General features: G+C 46.3%; 1 protein-coding gene across 1 annotated transcript in view; it reads left to right on the forward strand.

Moving 5' to 3' along the window:
- Positions 1 to 21,756, forward strand: part of LOC135373070 (alpha-(1,6)-fucosyltransferase-like) — a 156,608-nt gene that overhangs the window by 125,025 nt on the left and 9,827 nt on the right. The window contains exons 8-9 of the mRNA XM_064606368.1: positions 1,409 to 1,582; positions 6,825 to 6,978. Of these exons, the coding sequence (XP_064462438.1) occupies positions 1,409 to 1,582; positions 6,825 to 6,978 (328 nt within the window). The remainder of the gene's footprint in view (positions 1 to 1,408; positions 1,583 to 6,824; positions 6,979 to 21,756) is intronic.

Raw genomic sequence — 21,756 nt, forward strand, 5'->3', positions numbered from 1 at the left:
GCGATGATCCCCAAGAAATATATCGACAGGGCAGAAAACAGGCTTATTTTTTTATCTGTATAAAGCTTCCTTCGTCTTAGTTACGTTTACTACTAAGCCATTAACACTGACCCAAAGCCTTATCTCACCTAGAGCAATATTTGGTTTGTCAACGACTTGCTTCACGTCGGCACCAGAAACAAAAAGGGTAGTGTCATCAGCATAAATGAGGAATTTGTTATCTGCTGATACGGTTACAATGTCATTAATGTAAACTGAGAATAACAGTGGCCCCAGGATACTACCTTGCGGAACACCAGTCGCCACCTCAAGCCTGACAGAACAGTCAGTATTTACTGAAACATACTGTTGTCGTGAGTACAGATACGACCTGAAAAACGACAGACCTGCACCACGGATCCCGTATCTCTCCAATTTGCCCAGGAGCACTGAATGGTTAAGAAGGTCGAAGGCCTTAGTGAAATCTATATTAATCCCTAACGTTAGTAGTCTGTCCTCAAGATTGCGAATAATTTCTTCTTTCTGACATAGGAGTGCTATTTCCGTGGATCTGAACTCCGAAATCTGAACTGCAAGTCACTAATGACGCCATGCTTTGAAAAAAAATCTGTCAATCTTTTGTGAACAATGCGTTCAAGGCCTTTAGAAAACACAGGGAACAGCAATATAGGCCTGTAGTTTCCGAATACATTTGGATCACCTCCCTTGCTCAGGATAATTACCCGTGCAGTTTTCATTTTGAAAGGAAATACACCAGTAGAAAAAGACAGATTGTAAATATGAGTTAAAAATGGGGCGAGAAACTCGACGACACGCTTAATTGGTTTAATTTGAAAGTTATTACAATCCCGTCCCTTGCTATTATTTAAATTCAAGAAAGAAGAGCACACCTCTTCAACTGTGGTAGGACCCAAAAAAAGAGAATCAGCAATTGAATTCATAATATAACTACAGGCATCAGCAGGACTAGAAGTGGACACACTGGGGTAGCGCTGAACTAGGGTCGCTAGGTATTCATTAAAACGGTCACACAGACATTTACCGCTAATCGCTTGTCCGTCTATGATCATATTATTGAATCTGGAAACATTGGGATGAATAATGCTTTTCAAGGTCCTCCAAATATTTTCAGCATTGTTACCTGCATTTTCAAAGAGACGCCGGTAATAAGCGGCCTTGGCTTGTTTCACAGCCCGGTTTACTTCATTGCGATAACGCTTAAACCTTTACATAATAATTATTGACATAATAATATTCAAAGTGTGCTGAAAGTGTTTAGTAAGACAATCGACAAATGCTACAAATTTTACCGAGCCACAAAATGCTGTGCAAACATGAAGAACTTTTCCCCCTCAATACAACTGGGAAGTAAACAAACATCCCAATTTCAGGCCCTCTCTTTTCACAGAATACACATAAGGCGGACGGACAAATTGCGGGAGGCTGCATATCATGAAACGGAGCAGTACATGTCACACGTGGTGGAGTTCTACCTGAAGCTATCTCTTACGAGGCCTCTGACGAAAAGGAGGGTCTTTGTCGCCACAGATGAGCCAATGGTCATTACACAGCTGGAAGAAAGGTACTCAAATATGTACAGACACTTTAATCTCAAGTCACATTGAAGTTTGGAACAAAAAATGGTAACATCACGGTTAACAAAAAAAAAAGAAAAAAAAAGAAAGCTTTTGAAAGACAAATGAAGAATCGACAAGTGACTGAAAGAATTAACAAAAAATTACAAACAGAAAAGGAAAAGAAGGAAAACTTCCCCTAACTCCACACACTGTGCTTACTTATCACAAAACAAAACGTCAGTGTTCCTTTTCTTTGTCTTTTTTTAGCGTCATTTTACCTATGCAATTAAATGCACTTTGATTATGGATGCACAAAAGTAGTGTTTGTGAAGGGGCCATTAACTTTGAGCTCAACTACAACTGAACAAGAATAATAATAATAATGTGGCACATGAGCAGGGTTGCCACCTTTCACACTGAGAAATACTGGCCGAGGAGAGGGGTTCAGTGGAAAGTGAGGAGGAAAGACGATAACAATGTAATTAATAACTGGAGACAACGAGAAAGAAATCCCAGGTTAAGACAGCTGAACAGTAGCTGGAATGGTGGCGCGAGTTGTCTGCTGGTATGAGTACAGAAAAGACCATGGTCGAAGACCCTGTGTCCACCGCCCAGTTTCCTGATCTGGTGACTGCAGAGTTGGATCTGTGCTCCAGATTTCTTAGAATTGCTGTGAAATGTTGAAGGAAAAGCCATGGAAAAGCCTCTATGAAAGGCATTGAGCTGCAAATACCAGCAAAAGGCTGCCAGTATCGCCTTTCAACGGGCAACAGGCAGGGTCTGAGAAAGAACCGTCCGAGACGGTGAAATACCGACCGGGTGGCAACCTTACACATGGGACAGGCAGTCTTAACCTTTTGGTGCATTAATAAGTGGTGTGCACTTTCCTTTTCCTAAGTATGTGGCAGTTGGGTAGTTTCATTTTAAATCGAACAACGTATGAAAGTCGTATTTTTTAATTCGCCCAGAAAAAATATATGTTAGAGGACAGTTCAAACGACGCAAATCGCGCAACGTGCGATGCTCGTGCGTGTAGTAGTTTCCGCGTAGGAGAGGGGGAAAGCCGGAGGCTGCTTGGGCGCGCTTTCTTCTGGACCGACTTTGACGGGATCTAGCACCGCTGACTTTATGCCTAGGAACTGGAGGATTTTTGTGATTATAGGCTGCACAATAGACACTGTCGACAGCCACCCACAGAACTCTGAGAGCCACAGATTTTCTGTTAAAAAATGCCAAACTTGGCGTAAACGTTCAAAAAGGCCAAACTTTGTTACCAATTTTCTTCATGACGGAACGTCTGAGAACATCGAGCTTAGTGCCATTCGATAGGACATTGAAAGACCTTTTGTGCTGTATAAAATTCATTTTCTCAGCCCAGTTGTTTCTGCGTTATTAGCTTGAGAATCACACATGGTAGGCGAAAATTGCCAATGTTGCATCTCAGTTTTCTCAAAAATGCCATCTTCGATTTCCTTGATTATTTTTCAAAAGGTGGCGTCATGTCTCTACTTTAGACGCCAAGTGAGACAATCTTTTATTTTTTCCTGAGAGACGCGCAGCGATTTTTTTTGTCAGGCAAGGTGCACGAGGCTGCCCCACCCACGAGCACGAGACCTTCAACCTCTTCTTTGCTACAAGTGTCCCGCTGACGAAGAAATCAATGACCACAGTGCCTGAGCTTGTTGTAGTGTCCCCAGAGCATCACTTTACGTTTACCCAATGGTCTCTCAGTTCCGTCAGGCTCATTCAAACCGTGGGAGAGTACATGAGTTGCCTGTGCGCCCTTGACCAGAAGCCCCGGTTCGACGAACATACCGACGAAGCAGTGAGAAGAAACGAAGCGCCTCGTAGAGATCTTTATCCACTGGTAACATCTTAGCTTTTATTTCACGTTGCCGCCAGTCCCCCAGGCAGTGTGAAAGGCACATCCTTTTCATTGGTAAAAGAACGAAAACCGAAAGTTTCGAAAAACGTAAAATGTGCCCATTGCGAGACCCCTGCAGGTGGTGGCTGCCACCATTGGATTAGCATCATCCGATAGCTTTAGACATGACCTTTCACATGATATAAAGTGACTGGGTTCAAGCGCATTCTTTGTCCGCCTAGTATCGCAAAACCACGAGTGGTACGCGAAAATTTTGCATGTTCGATCTTAATTGTTTCTAAAAAGCCGGAATATCTTTCACGATTTATTCCACAAGGGCAGGATTATGCCGGTCCTTTGCGCTGCTGGTAAAGTACCTTTTCTCTTTTTGATTGAGACGTAGGTCTACCTTTCCGCGGAGCGATTTTTCCACACAAAGGCGCTCTTCGTATGTTTATGAGCGCGTTTTGCTTCGTAGTCTTTGCTTTGTAATTTAATGCCCAGATGTTGCATTATGTACTTATTTTGCACTTATGGTACGTATGTTTATTTTTTCCTTTGGAGACGCTGGGCAATACTTTCGTGGGCGACTTGAACTTGCTATTACGCACTTTCATGGGAGTCGTGTGCGTATACGCACGTGCGCATATTCACTATTCCCCCGCACATGTGCTTGAGGCAATGCACATACGCACGCTATGAGGCTGTTGTGCGAGTTAATATTAAGAAGGCAGAACTACGGCCACAGGGGACAGAAAGTTACAACATCTGAGAATACAAACTTGTGGTCGCGTGGTTGCAGTCGCCTCGTAGTGATAGTTCCGAAGGTGTGCATGCTCTCTTTAATTAGTTTTATGCTCCGTAGCGTTATTTCGGAACCACGACGAGTGGTACAAAACCCGTAAGACCGCTGTGATGACAGTTGCTGCTCTAAAGTATAACACGTTCGCCCTCACCGAGATGTGTCAGTGTCACCGTGGGAATCAAAATTTCCGACAGAACAACGCACAACTAAAATCCCTCATTTCCGGTAGCCGTAGGTACCTTAACCCTCGGTGTGGTCTTCAGTAGTCCTTCTGGCATCCATGCGCTTGAACCCATTCACTTTATATCATGTGAAAGGACATGTGTAAAGCTATCGGATGATGCTAATCCAATGGTGGCAGCCACCACCTGCAGGGGTCTCGCAATGGGCACATTTTACGTTTTTCGAAACTTCCGTTTTTCGTTCTTTTACCAATGAAAAGGATGTGACTTTCACACTTCCTGGGGGACTGGCGGCAACCTGAAACAAAAGCTAAGATGTTACCAGTGGATAAAGATCTCTACGAAGCGCTTCGTTTCTTCTCACTGCTTTGTCGGCATGTTCGTCGAACTGGGGCTTCTCGTCAAGGGCGCACAGGCAACTCATGTACTCTCCCACGGTTTGAATGAGCCTGACGGAACTGAGAGACCATTGGGTAAACGTAAAGTGATGCTCTGGGGACACTACAACAAGCTCAGGCAGTGTGGTCATTGATTTCTTCGTCAGCGGGACACTTGTAGCAAAGAAGAGGTTGAAGGTCTCGTGCTCGTGGGTGGGGCGCGCAAGGCCGCAGCCTCGTGCACCTTGCCTGACAAAAAAAATCGCTGCGCGTCTCTCAGGCAAAAATAAAAGATTGTCTCACTTGGCGTCTAAAGTAGAGACATGACGCCACCTTTTGAAAAATAATCAAGGAAATCGAAGATGGCATTTTTGAGAAAACTGAGATGCAACATTGGCAATTTTCGCCTACCATGTGTGATTCTCAAGCTAATAACGCAGAAACAACTGGGCTGAGAAAATGAATTTTATACAGCACAAAAGGTCTTTCAATGTCCTATCGAATGGCACTAAGCTCGATGTTCTGAGAGGTTCCGTCATGAAGCAAATTGGTAACAAAGTTTGGCCTTTTTGAACGTTTACGCCAAGTTTCGCATTTTTTAACAGAAAATCTGTGGCTCTCAGAGTTTTGTAGGTCACTGTCGGCATTGTCTATGGTGCAGCCTATAATCACAAAAAACCTCCAGTTCGTAGACATAAAATTAGCGGTGCTAGATCCCGTCAAAGTCGGTCCAGAAGAAAGCGTGCTCAAGCAGCATCAGACTTTCCCCCTCTCCTACGCGGAAACTACTACACGCACGAGCGTCGCACGTGGCGCAATTTGCGTCGTTTGAGCTGTCCTCTAACATACATTTTTTCTGGGCGAATTAAAAAATACGACTTTCACACGTTGTTCGATTTAAAATGAAACTACCCAGTTATTCCCTCAAGCTACACAGTCTTTGTGCAACCTTTCGGTTTAATTAGATATGTTTCTTCACTGAGCAAGCTTAGCACTCTTTCGAAAGAACAAGGGCTTTGTGTGTCTGTTTCTCAAAAAGGCCCCTTTCAATTGAATTTTCCCAGGACATGGCCCGATATAGCACCTTTTCTTTCCTACAAATATTTTGTGCCTTACAATGGGCACATTAAAACTCTGCTCTACTGCACACGCGGCTGAGAAGGAGGCCTGGCTGTGTAAACTGCAGACATGTGTAGGAACTAAAGTGCATGTAACCCCATATATGATTTCAAATTATTGGTCATAGATAATGTTCTGACTCATCAGAAAAGATATGAAAAAGATACTTCTGTAAAACTTACTTCTGTCAGAGGGTTTATCTGAAAGACTTTGAGGGCTCTTGTATGAGAGCACTCAGCATGTCAGGCAATGCCCTGATGGCTGGTTCACAGGGTTCATTTCCTTTTGTGTGTATTGGCTCGCATTGGGAATTCCCAACTCCCGTGGCAAGGAAAAGTGGATCTCTTCACTTAAAGGATGTTACGACACTTTAGTAGATGTGGTTCGTTACATCATGCACACGTTGTGTTGCACACCGGAATACTGAAGAAAAAAATCGTTTGTATGTGTCATACATACTTGGCAAGATATACGGTCAACCTTTGATTTATGAACATCTATTTCATTGAACAAACAAATCATACGTTACCAGATAACTATGCAAGCTGTGATGGAGAACATGGTTTTAGCCCTATGCGCGGTCTGCATGCCATGTAAGGCAAGTGTCTGACATTTGTGAAGTGTTTAATTTCGTTCTTCGAGTGATGTTGAACAAACAGGATTTTGTGGGAAAATCTGTGGTAGTCGAGCATATGGCTTGCTTATTTTGGCATGGAATAACCCAAACGTTTTGATTCCAGTGCTGATCATACGCTTGCTTGCTTGCTTGATATGGGGTAGGGGTATGGGGATCATATAATTTATGTAAATGGCTCTTCATGTAACCGGGAATAGTGTGCTGCCAATTGAAAGGAATACATATTCAGAAATCTTATACCACATTAAATATTTCACCATCAGGTTTCCGAAATACACATTTATCTACGACAAAGCATCTGCTGAAGAGGCTCACAATGAGACATCTCGGTCTTCATCCTCTGCTCTGTTTGCCATAGTTCGAGATGTCTACCTGTTGGCTGAGTCTGATTTCCTTGTCTGCACCTTTTCATCAGGGGTATGTATGCGTCTGTTTCAAAGCAGAGTTTGTTTGTAAGAAAGTTAGTTGTAAAGTGGTGTGAACTGAGCTGGTTTAGATATTGTTGCATAAAATTTTGTGGTTGCAGCTACTGGCTAGTTCCATCTCAAATCGAACAAGCAGGTACATTTGATATTTCAAATGAACAGGAAAAAAATATGTTGAAGCCATCGATGAGTTAGGAGAAAGAAACGCTTTCCGAATTCTCTGCACTGCGTGGTTCGGAAAATAGGAGAGTAGGAAAAAACTGCCTCTCAGAGGACTATGTCGTCACGTGAAGGTTTGAGCGTCCCCTGCAAGGCTATTTCTTGTTGCATTGTAATGATCTCTTGCTCTGGATTTAGACCACACAGGGCACAAGAGGCTCCTGCATTGGCAGCGCCGTGTTGGTTTTTGTTTGTCTGGAAAAAATTATCAAAGTTGACTCAAAGTGCCAAAAAGCACTATATTCTGTGCAACTTTCTGGACGGTGTACAAAACGGATAAGATTGAGCTTTACGCCATTTAATGTGTCATTCATGGGGCTGTCGAGTGGTATATAATTTGTTTCTCTACTCTATCAGGAACGTCACTGATACCTCTAAGTAGCAACGTACCTCCGGAAAATATTGAATTTCAGAAGCCTTTATCTAAAAAAAAAAACACCAAAAACTTGCCTAGAAAATTTTATATGTCGTAGATAGTACTACTAGATAGTTTCTACTAGTAGTAGATGAGACTACATACAGAAGAAAAATAAAAATTCAGATTTGATCGGTAGGTGTGCTGTGAATTTTTTGCCGGCCCTATACGGTAAGCCCAATCAAGCGGTGGCACCGTCTTCTGCGTGGGGCAAAATCAAATTTTTCAGACAGACTTTTAGCTTTTGTCTTCGCGTGAAAACGAACTGCTATCCCTTGAAGCCGTTCTGAGCATTTGCATCCATAACAGTGTTAGAATCCCTGAATCTAGATTCTAGATCAATCAGATGCGCTCGCATTTTTTACTGGTATGAGGCAGGTGTGATGCCAGGGACGATACAGTGGAGGTGTACTTCGAAATAAAGCTATCGAAATCCCCGTTGAAAAATAAATTACTATAAATACATATTAATCTGACTATAAAATGCAGAGACGCGTGCGGGAAACTGCAAACAGGGAACTTAGGCTAGCCTGGACATGGAAATGCAAACACCGAACTTGGACTAGCTTATTGTTGTGTTGAAGACATTGAAAACCGTGAATTTGAGTGGTTAAATAGTGATGTCGCGTTTTTGAACATGGCATGCCATATTACAAAGCAGCCGAGCATTCACCTTGACTTTCTTTGTTACGAGAACGTGAATTTCGAGATAGGGGATTTCGTAACCGGGAATATCGAGGTCCTCCCATAGGGTAGTGATGCAGTGCTCTTCTGTAGCCGAGGATGATGCGAAACTTGGTGCAAGTTGTTTCAAGGGAGTTAATGCGATTAGGACCCTCCCCATGGTCGCGGCATGTCCGACCGAAGATCGTGGATGGTGGCGAGCGGCGCCAGTCGGGCTGTTTGGCAAGGTTCATAAAAGGCAAAAGGCAGCCTTGAGCGTGTGCGTAAGACACTACACCACGACACTTTCCTGTGTGCAATTTTTGTCGTCCGGGGTCATGGAACCGAAATCACTACATCTCTCTTAACATAATCTGTACAGCAAAAATGCTCCTATGTGATAACTGTGAACTCAAAGCTCTTTTGACCTTTCTGGACACAATCAGACTTCGATCCTTATTGTGAAGGTGCTCATTATTTAATGCCCCACATCACCACCAGCAATGGGGTAGAGTATCACATCAGGCGATTAAAACTTCCCATTTGTCATCTTAAAATAAAGGTTGTTGTTGTTGTTACGTCTTAAAAACATGCAAAAAAAATTCTGTTCTTCAAGGCCTCAGCACCTCAGTGCGTGTATCAATGATGTTTCAATGACATTCAATAAAAAATGCGAGCCCATCTGATTGATCTAGAATCTACATTCACCAGTTATAACTCTGTTATGAAAGCACATGCACAGAACGACTTCATATGATAGCAGTTAGTTTTCATATGAAGACAGAAGCTGAATGTCTGTTTGGAAACTTCTATTTTGCCCCTCACAGGAGACGGTGTCACCGCTTGATTGGGCTCAGCGTATAGGGTCGGCAAAAAATTCACAGTGCACCTACCAATCAAGTCCGAATTAAATTTTTTCTTCTGGGGGTCTGGGGGTCTGGGGTCTTCTGGGGTAAATTTTTTCTTCTGTGGTAGGCTAAGGGACAATCTACGACATATCAAATTCTTTAGGGAAGTTTTTGGTGGGGTTTCTTCGATAAAGGCTTCTGAAATTCGTCATTTTTCGGAGGTATTGTGCTACTAAGAGAGGTATCGCTCACGTTCCTGATGGAATAGAGCAACAAATTATATACCATTTGCTAGTACCATGAATGACACATTAAATGGCAACAAGTCAATCTTATCCGTTTAGTACACCGTCCGGAAAGTTGCGCTGTATATGATGCTTTTTGGGTCAATTTTGATAATCCTTTTCCAGACAAACAAAAACCGACACAGCGCCGACAATGCAGGAGCCTCTTGTGCCCTGTGTAGCCTCAATCCAGAGCATTCCGGTTCATTCGAGACATCAAATGTACCGGCTTGTCCAATTTGAGATGGAACTAGCCTTCTGGAATTGTTTTTAACTTGGGCTGTGTGAATAGTGAAAAAGTTGAATCAAATCATATACGAATATTGCTAATATGGTGACTTCCTGCAATCAGATATTTTTGTCATACAACTCTCTACATTGCAGGAAAACTATGCAAACGCACCAACCTGCTCTGCTACTAAGTGCTTGAACAGTATACCAACAAACCATTCCAAAAGGTTATACAGTCAAACTCCTTTACAACGAAGCTCAGAGGACAGCAAAAAAAAATTCGCAGTAAAGGTATTTTCGTTCAAAAGGATGTCCATTATTGGACCTATAGGCTCCAGCGGGACCGCAAAAAAAATTTGCTGTAGTGGTATTTTCGTTAAAAAGGTGTTCGCTATAAAGGAGTTTGACTGTAGTGTGGGGAGACTAGTTGTTCGATATGCTCTGAGAAAAACATTCACAGCATGCACCAACAATGTTCCCAGATGCAGAAACCACCCTCTCACTGGGGAGTGAAGTTGCAGGAATGGCTTAAGGGGATTGAGAAACCAAATGCAACCCACCAAATGTACGGCATCGTTTCATACGTTGTAGTCCATGGAGCTGGCACAAAGTCTCACATTCATCACTTGAATGTTTTGTTTACTATTGGGTTTTTGAAATGGCATTTTTTTTTTCAAGCCACCGTCAACGGTGCTGCCGAACAACATTGAGAGACGTTGGCAGACGAACAGGAAGTTACGTTTCGGGTGTGCAGATATGCCCGACGTCCCCGAGGGTCACCGTGCCGAAACTGGTCCGGCGGCCGTCTCCCTTTTTACAGCAGCTTGCATCGTCATGGAAGCAGAAAATAATGTGCTTCCTTTCTCAAACTTGAGACGTCATTCTGAAAACAGTCGAGGAGGTTAAGAGCTGAGAGCGATGGAGGAGTTAGCTCAGCGTGTAACCTTTGGATTGCACTAGCTTCGTAACGCGGGATCGCAGAGACATAACATTTTGATGTGCATGTTCAGTACACATAGATCAATATGTACCAGGTGATTTCTTCGAAAGGTTGGAAATGGGTTTCAGAACCCCTTTAATAGGTCATTGCGAACTGCGCGAAGCCCGGGTACCTAATATTCCCCATGGTGGTGGTGGTGGTTGGTAAAATAACAAGGGGAGGTTGAATTCGCGCAAGCGAATTCTGCTACCCCCCCAAAAAGAAAGACGGTACACCCCAAAGCAGAAAAGAAACAAGAAAGGAAACGGTACGATTGCACCACAGAATGTGCGAGCGCACCGCAAAAGTTCACCGGGGTGAGCGTCTCGACCGCGACAACGCAGGACCGAGCGCGCCGTTCACATCAAGGATCATAGTAATGTCCACGCTCCGTCTAGTATAGAGTTTCTAGTCCAGATTTCGCAATGAAATTGACAAGAGCATTGAAGGCCGCGTCCATGTGGTTAGCGTCCCATACGCCTAAGACTTTCTCTATGCTGAAGTCCCTGCTGTCGAGATGGCCAAGGGTCTGCCTCAAGATGCCTCTTTGTGCAGCATGTTTTGGACAATGCATGATGATATGTTCAGTGTTTTCCACTGTCCCGCACAGTAGACAGTTGGGCGAGTCCACCCACTCCAGCCCACTTTATGAAGAAACTGGCGACGATAGGGCACATCCAGGCGTAGACGATGCAGGAGAATTTCTATGTGTCTGGGCGTTTTTGAAGGTATGGTAAAATTCAGCTCCGGGTCTAGCGTGCGTAGCAGTGACGGACCACTGTCGGCTTGGTGCCATTTTGTCCTGTGGATGTCATCAGTCATAGATTTTAGGAGAGATTTGATGTCCTGCTTTGAAAACGTGACAAGATATTCTGTCGATGACAGGTGTGCGATGTTCGCCATTTCGTCCGCCTTCTGGTTACCACTTATGCCAATATGGCCAGGTATCCACTGCAGAATGACGTCGTGACGGATGCACTTGCGATACCCTAACAGGAGGTCTCGTACTGTTGACGCCGTACGGCCTTTTTCCAAGAACGATGAGATAGCTTCAAGGCCGGCTTTAGAGTCGCAGTACACTATCCATTGCACAGGCAGCTCGAGCGTGGCAAGGTAAGTCATGGCTAGCTGTACGGCTACCAGCTCCGCTGTCGTCGATGAGGTCCTGTGAGACAATCGTGCTATGCCTTCCCTCTTGTGCTCTGGTATTACAAATGCGGAGGCATACCCGGATAGAGTCGTGGACCCGTCGGTGAAGATGGCTACACGGCCTTTGTGCCTTTCCATCAATTCGAGGCAGTACTGTCTCATGGCCAAAGGCGGGAGGCTTGACTTTCCCTGGTTGATCCCAGGCACGGTGGTACAGATAGGAGATGTCTGCAGCGTCCATGGAGGGTGTGGGTCCGCTTGTTGCGGCCGTGCTGTTGGCAATGTACGTCGATATGGAGAGAGTGCTTTTAAGAAAGAAGAGTTTCGACGAAGCAGCTTCCGCACCAGGGGATGGTGATCATGCTGAGTGCACAGGCGAAGGTAATGCCGAACCGTTTCACGCACCCTTAGTGCCTCGAATGGAGGTTCTTTGGCCTCTGCTACGGTCAGTGTGTTAGAGGTGGCACTTGGTACCCCAAGGCAGACCTTCAAACTCCTTGCTAAGACGCCTTGCAGCATATTCTCCGACGTAGCGCAAATGTTGTTCAGAACTGGAAGGTGATACGCTGCCATATGCTGGATGAGGGCTCTGTGCACAGTGAGTAGTGACGACGTTGACATTCCCCACCGGGGCCCCGTGAGATGCCGTAGTATGTTAATCCGAGCGTCGGCTCTGCCCTTCAGATACTTGATATGGGCGGCCCATGTTAATTGTGCGTCGATTAGAACTCCCAGAAAGCGATGATGTGAAACCCGCTGGACTGGCTGTGTCGAGAGCTGCAATTGGAAGTTGTTCATCTTTTTCCGTGTGAAGGGTAGGAAGACCGTCTTTTCGGGAGATATGTCCATTCCCCTCTGCATCAAGAATGCTACCGTACAGTCGAAGGCATCTTGAAGCCGCCGTTGCAGCGCTGGTAACTGTACGCCCGATGTCCATAGGCAGATGTGATCGGCTACATACTGATGTGTATATTTTTGTGCAGGTGCTGTGGAAGGTCCGCCATAACCACATTGAAAAGCAACGGAGTGAGAACGCTGCCTTGTGGCACTCCGCTCGGGAGGTCGTATCTGTCGCTGTCTCCATCTTCTGTCTTCATGTATACAGACCGCCCTCGAAGAAAATCCGCAACCCAACGTAGGGTCCGACCCTTGATCCTGCGAGCATACAGTTCATGGACAACATGGCTGTGGCTTACCGTGTCATACGCTCTTCGGATATCGAGGAACACCGCGACCGTAATCCGACCCTCGGCGCGCTCGTGCTCTACAAAGGTAATTAGGTCCAGGATCCCGTCCATGGTGCACCTGCCTTTGCGAAAGCCGGCCATGCAGTCTGGGGATTGCTTCTCCGTCTCTAAAAACCACTCCAGTCGGCTTAGAACCATCTTTTCTAGCACTTTACATACACAGCTCGATAGACTTATTGGCCTGAAGGATGACAAGTCTCGGGGTGATTTCCCTGGCTTTAAGACCGGGATGATCCTGGCTACTTTCCACGATGTGGGAAGTTCAGCATCGTACCAGCTTTTGTTAAAGATATCTAGTAAAGTCTTCTGTGCTGCGACATCCAGCCAGCGGATATGTTTGTACGTCACACCGTCGGGACCCGGTGATGATTTGCTGCTTCGTGATTGTGTCCCCACAGAACCAGTAACCGCCCACCAACATCCAGCGAACGTCGGGTTGTGAATGCTGGGTACGTCTCCCGAACGTACACATTTGCTCCCGGCTACGTTTTAACTACGCCCGTACTACCGCGCTAATCAAGAGAAAATTATGCTATATGGACGTCGCAGGACCGCCGGTGCGGATCTTCGAGGGACTTGTGGAGGATCTCTATTCCGGCCCCATAAGTATCGCGCGCCTATGGAAATATCGTAATTTTAATCATGTGATAAACACAAGGACGCAAGTGTACACCGAAAATACTTTATTTCTATGTGGACTTTATTTACATGTGCATTCGTACATGCCTTCCGGCACATAAGCAGTATAAATAATGGAAGAACGTGACAAGGCGCCATATCCAGATCATTCCCGTTCATACAGATCGTGATTACAATTATCGCCACGCTGTGTAAACAAGAAAAAAAAAACGTCCATGTTGCTCGCCCTATCGTTAGTTGGAATCTTGCATGGAATCGACGCAACTGTATCCTCACGCCCCTTCATGGCTTATGAATGGCTACCGGTCTCTTTATATTGTTCCTTTCTGCGTCTTCCGGCCTCTAGAGCTCGCTGGCCAAGTTCTGTCGCTGAGGCACACTGGTAAAAACGACAGAAATAATACAGGCATCATCGGTCTCTCCCTTTGGTACGTACGCATTCGAGGTTTACCTAGCATTCTTACCTGTAATGCATAAGACAGTAAACAATTCCAAGACCGCTCACAGAAAAAACATCCCACACTCTCTGGGAGACGCTGAGACGCACACAGCAATTAACGGCCGATGCTGAGCGGTATAGCCAGCCGTTTAAGCCTGAAAGAACATCAAGAACACAGTGAGTGGATCACAAAATAAAACTAGCACACACGCACTAATATTCCTATATTACAAGCTCAGCTAGGATCGATTGATTTTTTTTTTCACTAGACAGTGGGGTAAAGCGACTTGAAAAACAAAGGAGTCTAAAACGCGAGCGCGAACAAAAAAAGACACCACGGCCGTTTACCTGTTTCGGTGATAGATAGTGGCCCCCGATGGAGAATCCGTTACCTACAAGGCATATTCACCAAACTCTTCACAAAATTCAAGCTGTACTGGTGCCGTTCGCGTTGAAAATTACCGTATTACTCCAAGCCATTGCAGAGCCGCCATGTTTCTCCAGCCCCTCCAGCTGCGTTTCAAATCATCCGCACAACGGGCTATGGCATCACGTGGCTCTCTTCTGCGCGTTGCGAAAAAAGAAAGCCTTCTGCGCAGATTTCTCCTTTGGCGGCGACGCAGTCAGACGGCAGAGCGGGAGAGAAGGAGGAGGCGGAGGTTGAAGAGCGAAAAGGGGTGCTCAAACGGCTCTTTGTAGACACAGTGCGGATGGGGTGCGCATGGTGTCCACAGGGTGATATATGTGGGACGTCTGCAGCGTATAGTCGTTGGAGCATCCCAACTAACGCGTCCAGGAGCCGTTCAATGGATGTTTACGTCAGGCTGCGGATGCTCGGACCCATGTCGGATGTCCAGGGGCGGTTACTGGTTCTGTGGGTCGCTGCATTAAGCTCGGCAAGAGTGAAGCTCAGGCCCAATGCACCTGGAGAGGCGTATTCGGTCAGTATTGTAGTGTACTTGGCGATCTCTTCCGACAGGCGATATGATTGAGTCTTTGACGCCTCGGATGGCCTAGTAAGCAGGCTGCAGAATTCGTTTGCGATGGATCTCTCATCGGAGTTTCGATGCAGGGCAAGTGCTCTGAACGGATACAGTTGTGTATTTGTTGATCCAAGTGCCTTTATCATGTGCCACACACGTGTAGCGGGGATAAATGGTGTAAGTGTGGAGCAGAACGACTGCCACTCTTGCCGGGATAACTTTTGTAAGTGACGCCGGATGAGACGCTGCAGACGGCACGCTTCACGATAGTCGCATAGGTTCCCAGATCGGCGGAATCTTCTTTCTGCTCGTCGTCGGATTGCTCGCAACCGTTCATACTCCACGTCAGCCCGAGCATACGTTTCGGGCACTGAGACTACCTTACAAACACCCTCCGCTGTGCTTTTCAAGGCAGTAATAAATTATTCAGCGGTTGTTGCGCCGGCTATATGTTGAGCAGATTGGGACCTATACTTCCTCCAATCTGTGACACGCACCTGTCGTTGTTTCTTAAGACGGCTGGATGCATGATGTGTGATGAGCACTGGGATATGATCACTCCCCATTGAGTCAGCATAGGTGCACCACTCGAGCTCACGGGCAACTTCACGGGAACATATTGTGACATCTATTGAGCTATGGTAACGCGTGCCACGGAAGAACGTTGGTGACCCGTCGTTGAGGGCAACAAGGTGGAACTCGTCCATAACAGCTTCAAACAGTCGGCCGCGAGCATTGGTGTGCTCACTACCCCATATTACACTGTGTGCGTTCACGTCTCCACAGACGATTATGGGTGAAGGTACAGCACTGAAGAGAGCTCTGAGTTGGTCCATGGTAACTCTTACATTCGAGGCTATATACACACTGCTCACCGTAATGAAACTGCTCCGCAGTCGAACCCGGCACGTCACGTATTCGAAATGGTCATCCGTGGAAGCGCGCAAGCAAGCACAGGGTATTTCCTTCCGTACACACAACACGGCCCTACTCAGACCGTGGGCTTGTTGGGAGGAGTACACCTCATAACCTGACAGCCGGAATGTGGAGTCCACTCTTGGTTCACTCAGAGCTAAGATAGGGAACTTATGGCGAAAGGCGAAGTTACGGAAATCCCCTATTTTCTGACGCAGGCTGTTACAGTTCCACTGGAAGATTGTTGCTTTTTTCGCAGTAGTAGCCGCATGCGGATGAACATCCCTTAATGGGTTCATGGCCATGACGGACTTCTGATACATGCAGGGAGCTGTATTAGTAATAATAGTAATAATTAGTAATATTCCCCATTGTTCTCCCACAGTGGCATGGGTCACTGTTTCTGGAGAGCGGACTCTCACTTGTGTAATCTGTGAGCTTCTTTCCTGGAGCAGGCAGAGTGCTATTGGCCCCTGAAGACATGTTCTCAAAGATATTCCATGGGCTCACTGTTGGAGGTGAAGCGACGCATGAAGTTCGCACATCTTGTGGAATGGCTCCCTTAGGTTTATGCCTTTAAGCCACAGCCGCATTTGTTTCACATTGCTGTATGCAACCCATTTAAACCTTCGGTCCAAAAACATTGCAATGTTCACGATTTCATCGACTTGGTAGGATGCAATCGTGACAAGACAGCCTTGCAGAGAGAACGTGCAAATCTGGGTTCACCTTCTAGCTTACCAAGACATTCCACTAGTCCAAAAATTATTGGAGTCTGACATGACAGTGTCCGATATTTTTCTGCATTGGAGGCAACAGTGGCCTCATAGTGGGGCTTAAGTGTCCAAAAAGGTCAGAGACAGTCTTCCATTCCTCTGGTGTCAGACAGTGAACAAAAGTATTAGTAGAAGTTGCAAGTTCAACTGCAACGGATTCCTTCAAATCTAAAAGTCTTGCCAGCATCAAGTACTGACTGTTCCACAAAGTTGGAACATCCTGTATGAAGCATAGTTGAGGTTTGTTCATTTGTTTGGGCAGGCTTTCAAACCTGTGTGAGGCTGAGGGGCTATGCTTATAGTGTCCTGCGATTGCCCTTGCTTTCTTGAAAACTACTGTAACGCTCGGTGTTTCTGCAAAGGTGTCAGAGATGGCCAGCTGTAGTGCGTGGGCAAAGCATGCAATCTTGGATCATGGCAGCTGCCTCACAGCTGCCATTGTCAGTCACAATGTACACTCTTACACTTTCAGGTATGTCCCACTCAATCTAAAGCTCTTCAAGGGCCGCCGTTACAATATAAATAAATAATTGGGGGTTTACGTCGCGAGACAACTGAGATCATGAGCGACGCCACAGCGGTCGGTCTGTGGATTGCTTTTGCCCACCTGAGGGTTCTTTAACGTGCGATGAAAGCTCATCACACCCCGTATTTAACGTCTCTCGCGGAAGACGGCGTGTCTAAGCAACTTGTACCCTGCCACCAAGTTGCTGGCGTCCTCGGCCGGGTTCGAACCCGCGTGCCGCCGTTACAGTAAACCCGAACTCTCTTGTCTCGAAATATCTGTTATCTCGAATTTTTTTGCATCCCAACGCTTCCTATGGCTGGGCCCTTTTAAGTCGCCTTTTTTTACCCGAGTGCGGATATCTCGAAATTCCATCACCTGTAGGTTTACCGTACCTACTGCTGATAACGTGCATTCTTCAGTCCCCAGGCTAGGTCAAGGTCAAAGCCTTTCAGTCCTAGTTACTCACTCTTATCCTTCCAACATGCCGCCAGCTGTGGCACGCAGACCGTACTCCCCTTTCCAACCAACGTCACTCCTCCTCTCCTCTGCATTCGTCTGAGTGTCTCAGTTCCGTTTTGTTCTTCGCCGGCTTCTGACATGATGTCTTGATGGCTGAACAATGCACATGCAAGTCCCTGACTTTGGAGTGGAAGGTGGCACAAATCGAAGGCCTGGCAGCAAGTTCATCAAGCATTTATCATGAACTGTTTCGTTCATGTGGGTTTCTCATCTTCCATTTGTATTGTTGTGTTCTGTTGTGTTGTCCACCTGTACCAAAGCCTGCAGATGAGTTCAGTGGCTGTGATGAATAGACGAGTTCTGAAAATCCCAGTGCTCTTTGCGTACGCATTGCATCCTGGGCGCTTGCTGAGCCGGGGAACGAAGAATAATCCGTCACATTTCGCTTTCGCTCACCTTGACACCTCGTGGACAATGGACCGGTAGGGGAGAAATCGGAACAGTTTGGAGGCCACCCGTTTCTTTCGTATTAGTAAACTCCCACAGTTCAAAGCGACGCTAAGCACTCTGGGATTTTCTGAACTCGTCTATTGTGCAACAACGTGATGCGCCTCGCATGTTGTGGGGAGAATGGCTGAGAGGACTTGAACATCGAGGACTATGCGCTTTACGACGGCGTTGTTTTAGTAAGCAGTAAAATGATAATGAAATCGTCGAGAGTGCCCTCAGTAGTGACGTGCGGGGAGGAGCGTCTCATGCATTGCATTAAGGTGGTTGACTATGCTTTCTTGCTCCCACACGCGAATGCCAAGCAGACTGCTATTACGGAGTTATCCCTCTCAGATGATGTTGAAAATAAATGGTTTCGGAATTGTTCACGAGCACTATTACTATAGGAACGCTTTTTGTTCCTTTTTTTTACGTTTCATGACGTGGTGCATTGTGGTAACACTGTGGCAATGTAATTTTTGCTGTTCGCTTAACTCGAAACCCCGCTTATCTCGAAAGTTTTTCCAGTTTTGACGACTTTGAGTTATCAGGGGTTTACTGTATATTTGAAGTAGTGTGACTTTCGGTGACACGTCACGTGCATAAGAGCAGTGTCTTCAACTCGAAGGTGGAAGTGATGAGGTGACACGTCTCTCAAAAAGCTGTGATTCGCTCGTGATGTACACATGTCTGAGGTGAATGCAATGACACGCGTCCCGTCGTCAAAGGCCTGACTGGCGCTCCACTTTTTCTCTTGTGTTGTGGTAGATGCACGTCACGACAGTGTGTGAAAACAACGCCCTTGACGGTACAGCATAGCCCGGAACTGCTTCTCTTACAAGAGCCCTAATCCACGGTCTTCCGCCATGCTGAAGGGTTGCACGTCCAGTACAATCATTTTATCAGCCTCCCTCACCAGGGCTGCTGGTCCTTCATGCGGCACTGGTCGCTTCTTGTCTATAACATTGGAAAGTGAAGGCTGGGACACGTGTTGCTCACAACTCTTTCTTGCAAGAAATTAGCTCATGAGGCTAGGATGTAACTTGAGTTGGTTGTGCAGTGGCATTGTGGTATTAACTGGCGTTTGGAGGATCTTGTGGCAGGCATTGCATTCGGCAGTTGTCGACGTCTTCCGCTTTAAGTACTGCCATACGGCACTCTTCTGGTCCAAGCTCCGACCGCGCGTGTCCTCCGATGCTGTTGACATAACACACTCTTGATGAAGTGAATACTCCGAAAGCTCCGAAATGACGTAGAGAAGGAACTTTTTAGAGTACGACATGAGCCCACATCCACGACCGCACAACAAGCATGGAGAAAGTGAAAGTAGTGATGTTAATGTTGATAGTGATTGCACAGAAGCAGAGAATTCGTGCGCCGCTCACTCAATAACTTATCCTATTTCCTACCTATACCCCCTATTTCTACACATCCTATTCCAAATATCTTTAAAATGAATTGCTGAGGTACTATTCGTTCATAATGTATGGTTAATTTCTGGTTTTGGACAGTCCCGCGTGGTGACTGATGCCGACCGTGTGCTGGTGTGAAGACGTTGCGATTGAAATGTTGATATATTGCATTGGTGTGCTAAACACGTGGTGCTGAATGCTCTTTGTGTTGCCTCTTTTGCGTGCACTTCACCATTCGAGGCCTGCTGCATTTGGGTTGGCGCGTGAGACTCGTATGCGCTCTAGGAATATTGAATATTCGAAAATATTCGAAAGCCGTGAACAAAGTAAGTAAGAATAAAGTAAATAAGATAAAACAAATAGAAACAGTGCCGGGAACTAGATGTTACAGGATATATTTAGGGCTTTAGGTTTTCGGGTAAAACCTGATTTCTACCCCCCGAACGCACGTTCGGTGATTCGGGTTAAACCCGATTTCTCCCCAAATCCGTCCCCGATCCAAGCGTGTATCATATTCCACGCAACAAGGCGACAGAAAAGCTAAACGCAACGGCGGCGCCAAGGAGGTGAAACTCGCGAGTTCACTTGCGGACTAAAGTGAGGCGCTGCGAGCTTTTCACGTCATCAAACGTCAGAATTCTTACGTCGAAGCGCGAGTTCTCAACCGTCACGAGCCCATTGGCTCCTGAGGCCGCTCCCCCTGGTATGCGAGCGCTCATTGGTTGGTTTGAAATTATGAACTTTCCTTGGCGCGCTCAAGCCGGCGAAACCGTGACGGCGGTGCGGGAGCAACGAGCAACTCGCAGCAAAGTTTCGAAATGTATTGGATGCAGCAGGGACGCACGCAAGCGAAGCATCTATGCCGGTACCGCTTTGGGTGGTTTTTAGTGTCATAACATGTTGTCGATACCGACTCTGAAAAGCTCGGTGCCTCATGGATACTTCTGCAAGTCAATTCAGTGATAGATAAGTGGAAGGCAGGTCTCCTTCGCATTGCTTGGTGCGACAACGATTCAAGAAGGACGAATACTGCGTTTTTCCGCTACCCACTCGATGGCAGGTAAGTCAGTTCCTATTCCATTCTGCCACTTAGCATAGCATATAGCACCACACCTGTGGCGTATACGCAGCATTTTGACAGGTCGAATTTTTGGTTTTCACGTTTCTGATCCCTATCTTTCTTGTTCAGGTATAAGCACTCAACCCATATCTGCTTCAGAATAGCATCTGCATGGATACAGTAGAATGGATAAGCCACTCAGAGTGGTTGGAGGATCATCTTTCGGCATAGCAGCTGCACAAGTTCCTTTGTGACGGGTCAACCAGGCGTCTACACAAGCAGCAAAGGGATATGGACATGTTCTCTGTCATGCCGGATCTCTGAATGTGTGTGCCTGTGCGGCCAATATACTGTTGTTCTACTGTGAAATCTTCCACGTCAGACATCAGCTATCAGTGAATGCAAAGTTGCTTCGGCATCATTCGAACTTCAGAAACAATGTTCATATCATGTTCGTGTTTTGCACAGCTACAGCAGTCTGCAGTCTGCAGTTTGTGATTTGGAAATATCTATCTCGAAAAATAAAGCAGTTTGTGTAACAGAAACAGCCAACGCTTCCGCATTTTGTTATTTATTTCACTCGACGCGAACGAAAATCCACAACCACCCAGAACCGCCAATGCGGGGGAGAGGGTAGAGAACAGAAGAGAGAGGGAAAGGGGAAAGCACCGCCAGCGTCACCGGTCACCCAAGAAGGACAGAAAAAAAAAAAGCTACTCAACCGTCGTCCAACGATTGGCCCAACGCTAGAGGTCACGTGAGTTTTTCCCGACAATAGAAATATACTACACGTTCATCCCCCTGGCGGCGCTCTGGCTTACTCTGGCGACCCTGTTCCGCCGTGAAAGGGTGAGAAGAGCCAGAAGAGCATGCGCAGAAGAGGGTAGGAGGGAAAGAGAAAGATCCAAGAACGCTTCGAGTTGGACTCCTTGCGCGCGCGCTACTGGCTGGCTGTGTACGCTTTGGAAGTTTCGCTTTGCGACGCCATCACTATGGGACGGTTCACGTCGAGACTGGGAGGTACCCGGGTTCGAATCCCGGTGCCGGCTGTGCTG

Source organism: Ornithodoros turicata, unplaced genomic scaffold, assembly GCF_037126465.1.
Source record: "Ornithodoros turicata isolate Travis unplaced genomic scaffold, ASM3712646v1 Chromosome20, whole genome shotgun sequence".
Lineage (NCBI taxonomy): Eukaryota > Metazoa > Arthropoda > Arachnida > Ixodida > Argasidae > Ornithodoros > Ornithodoros turicata.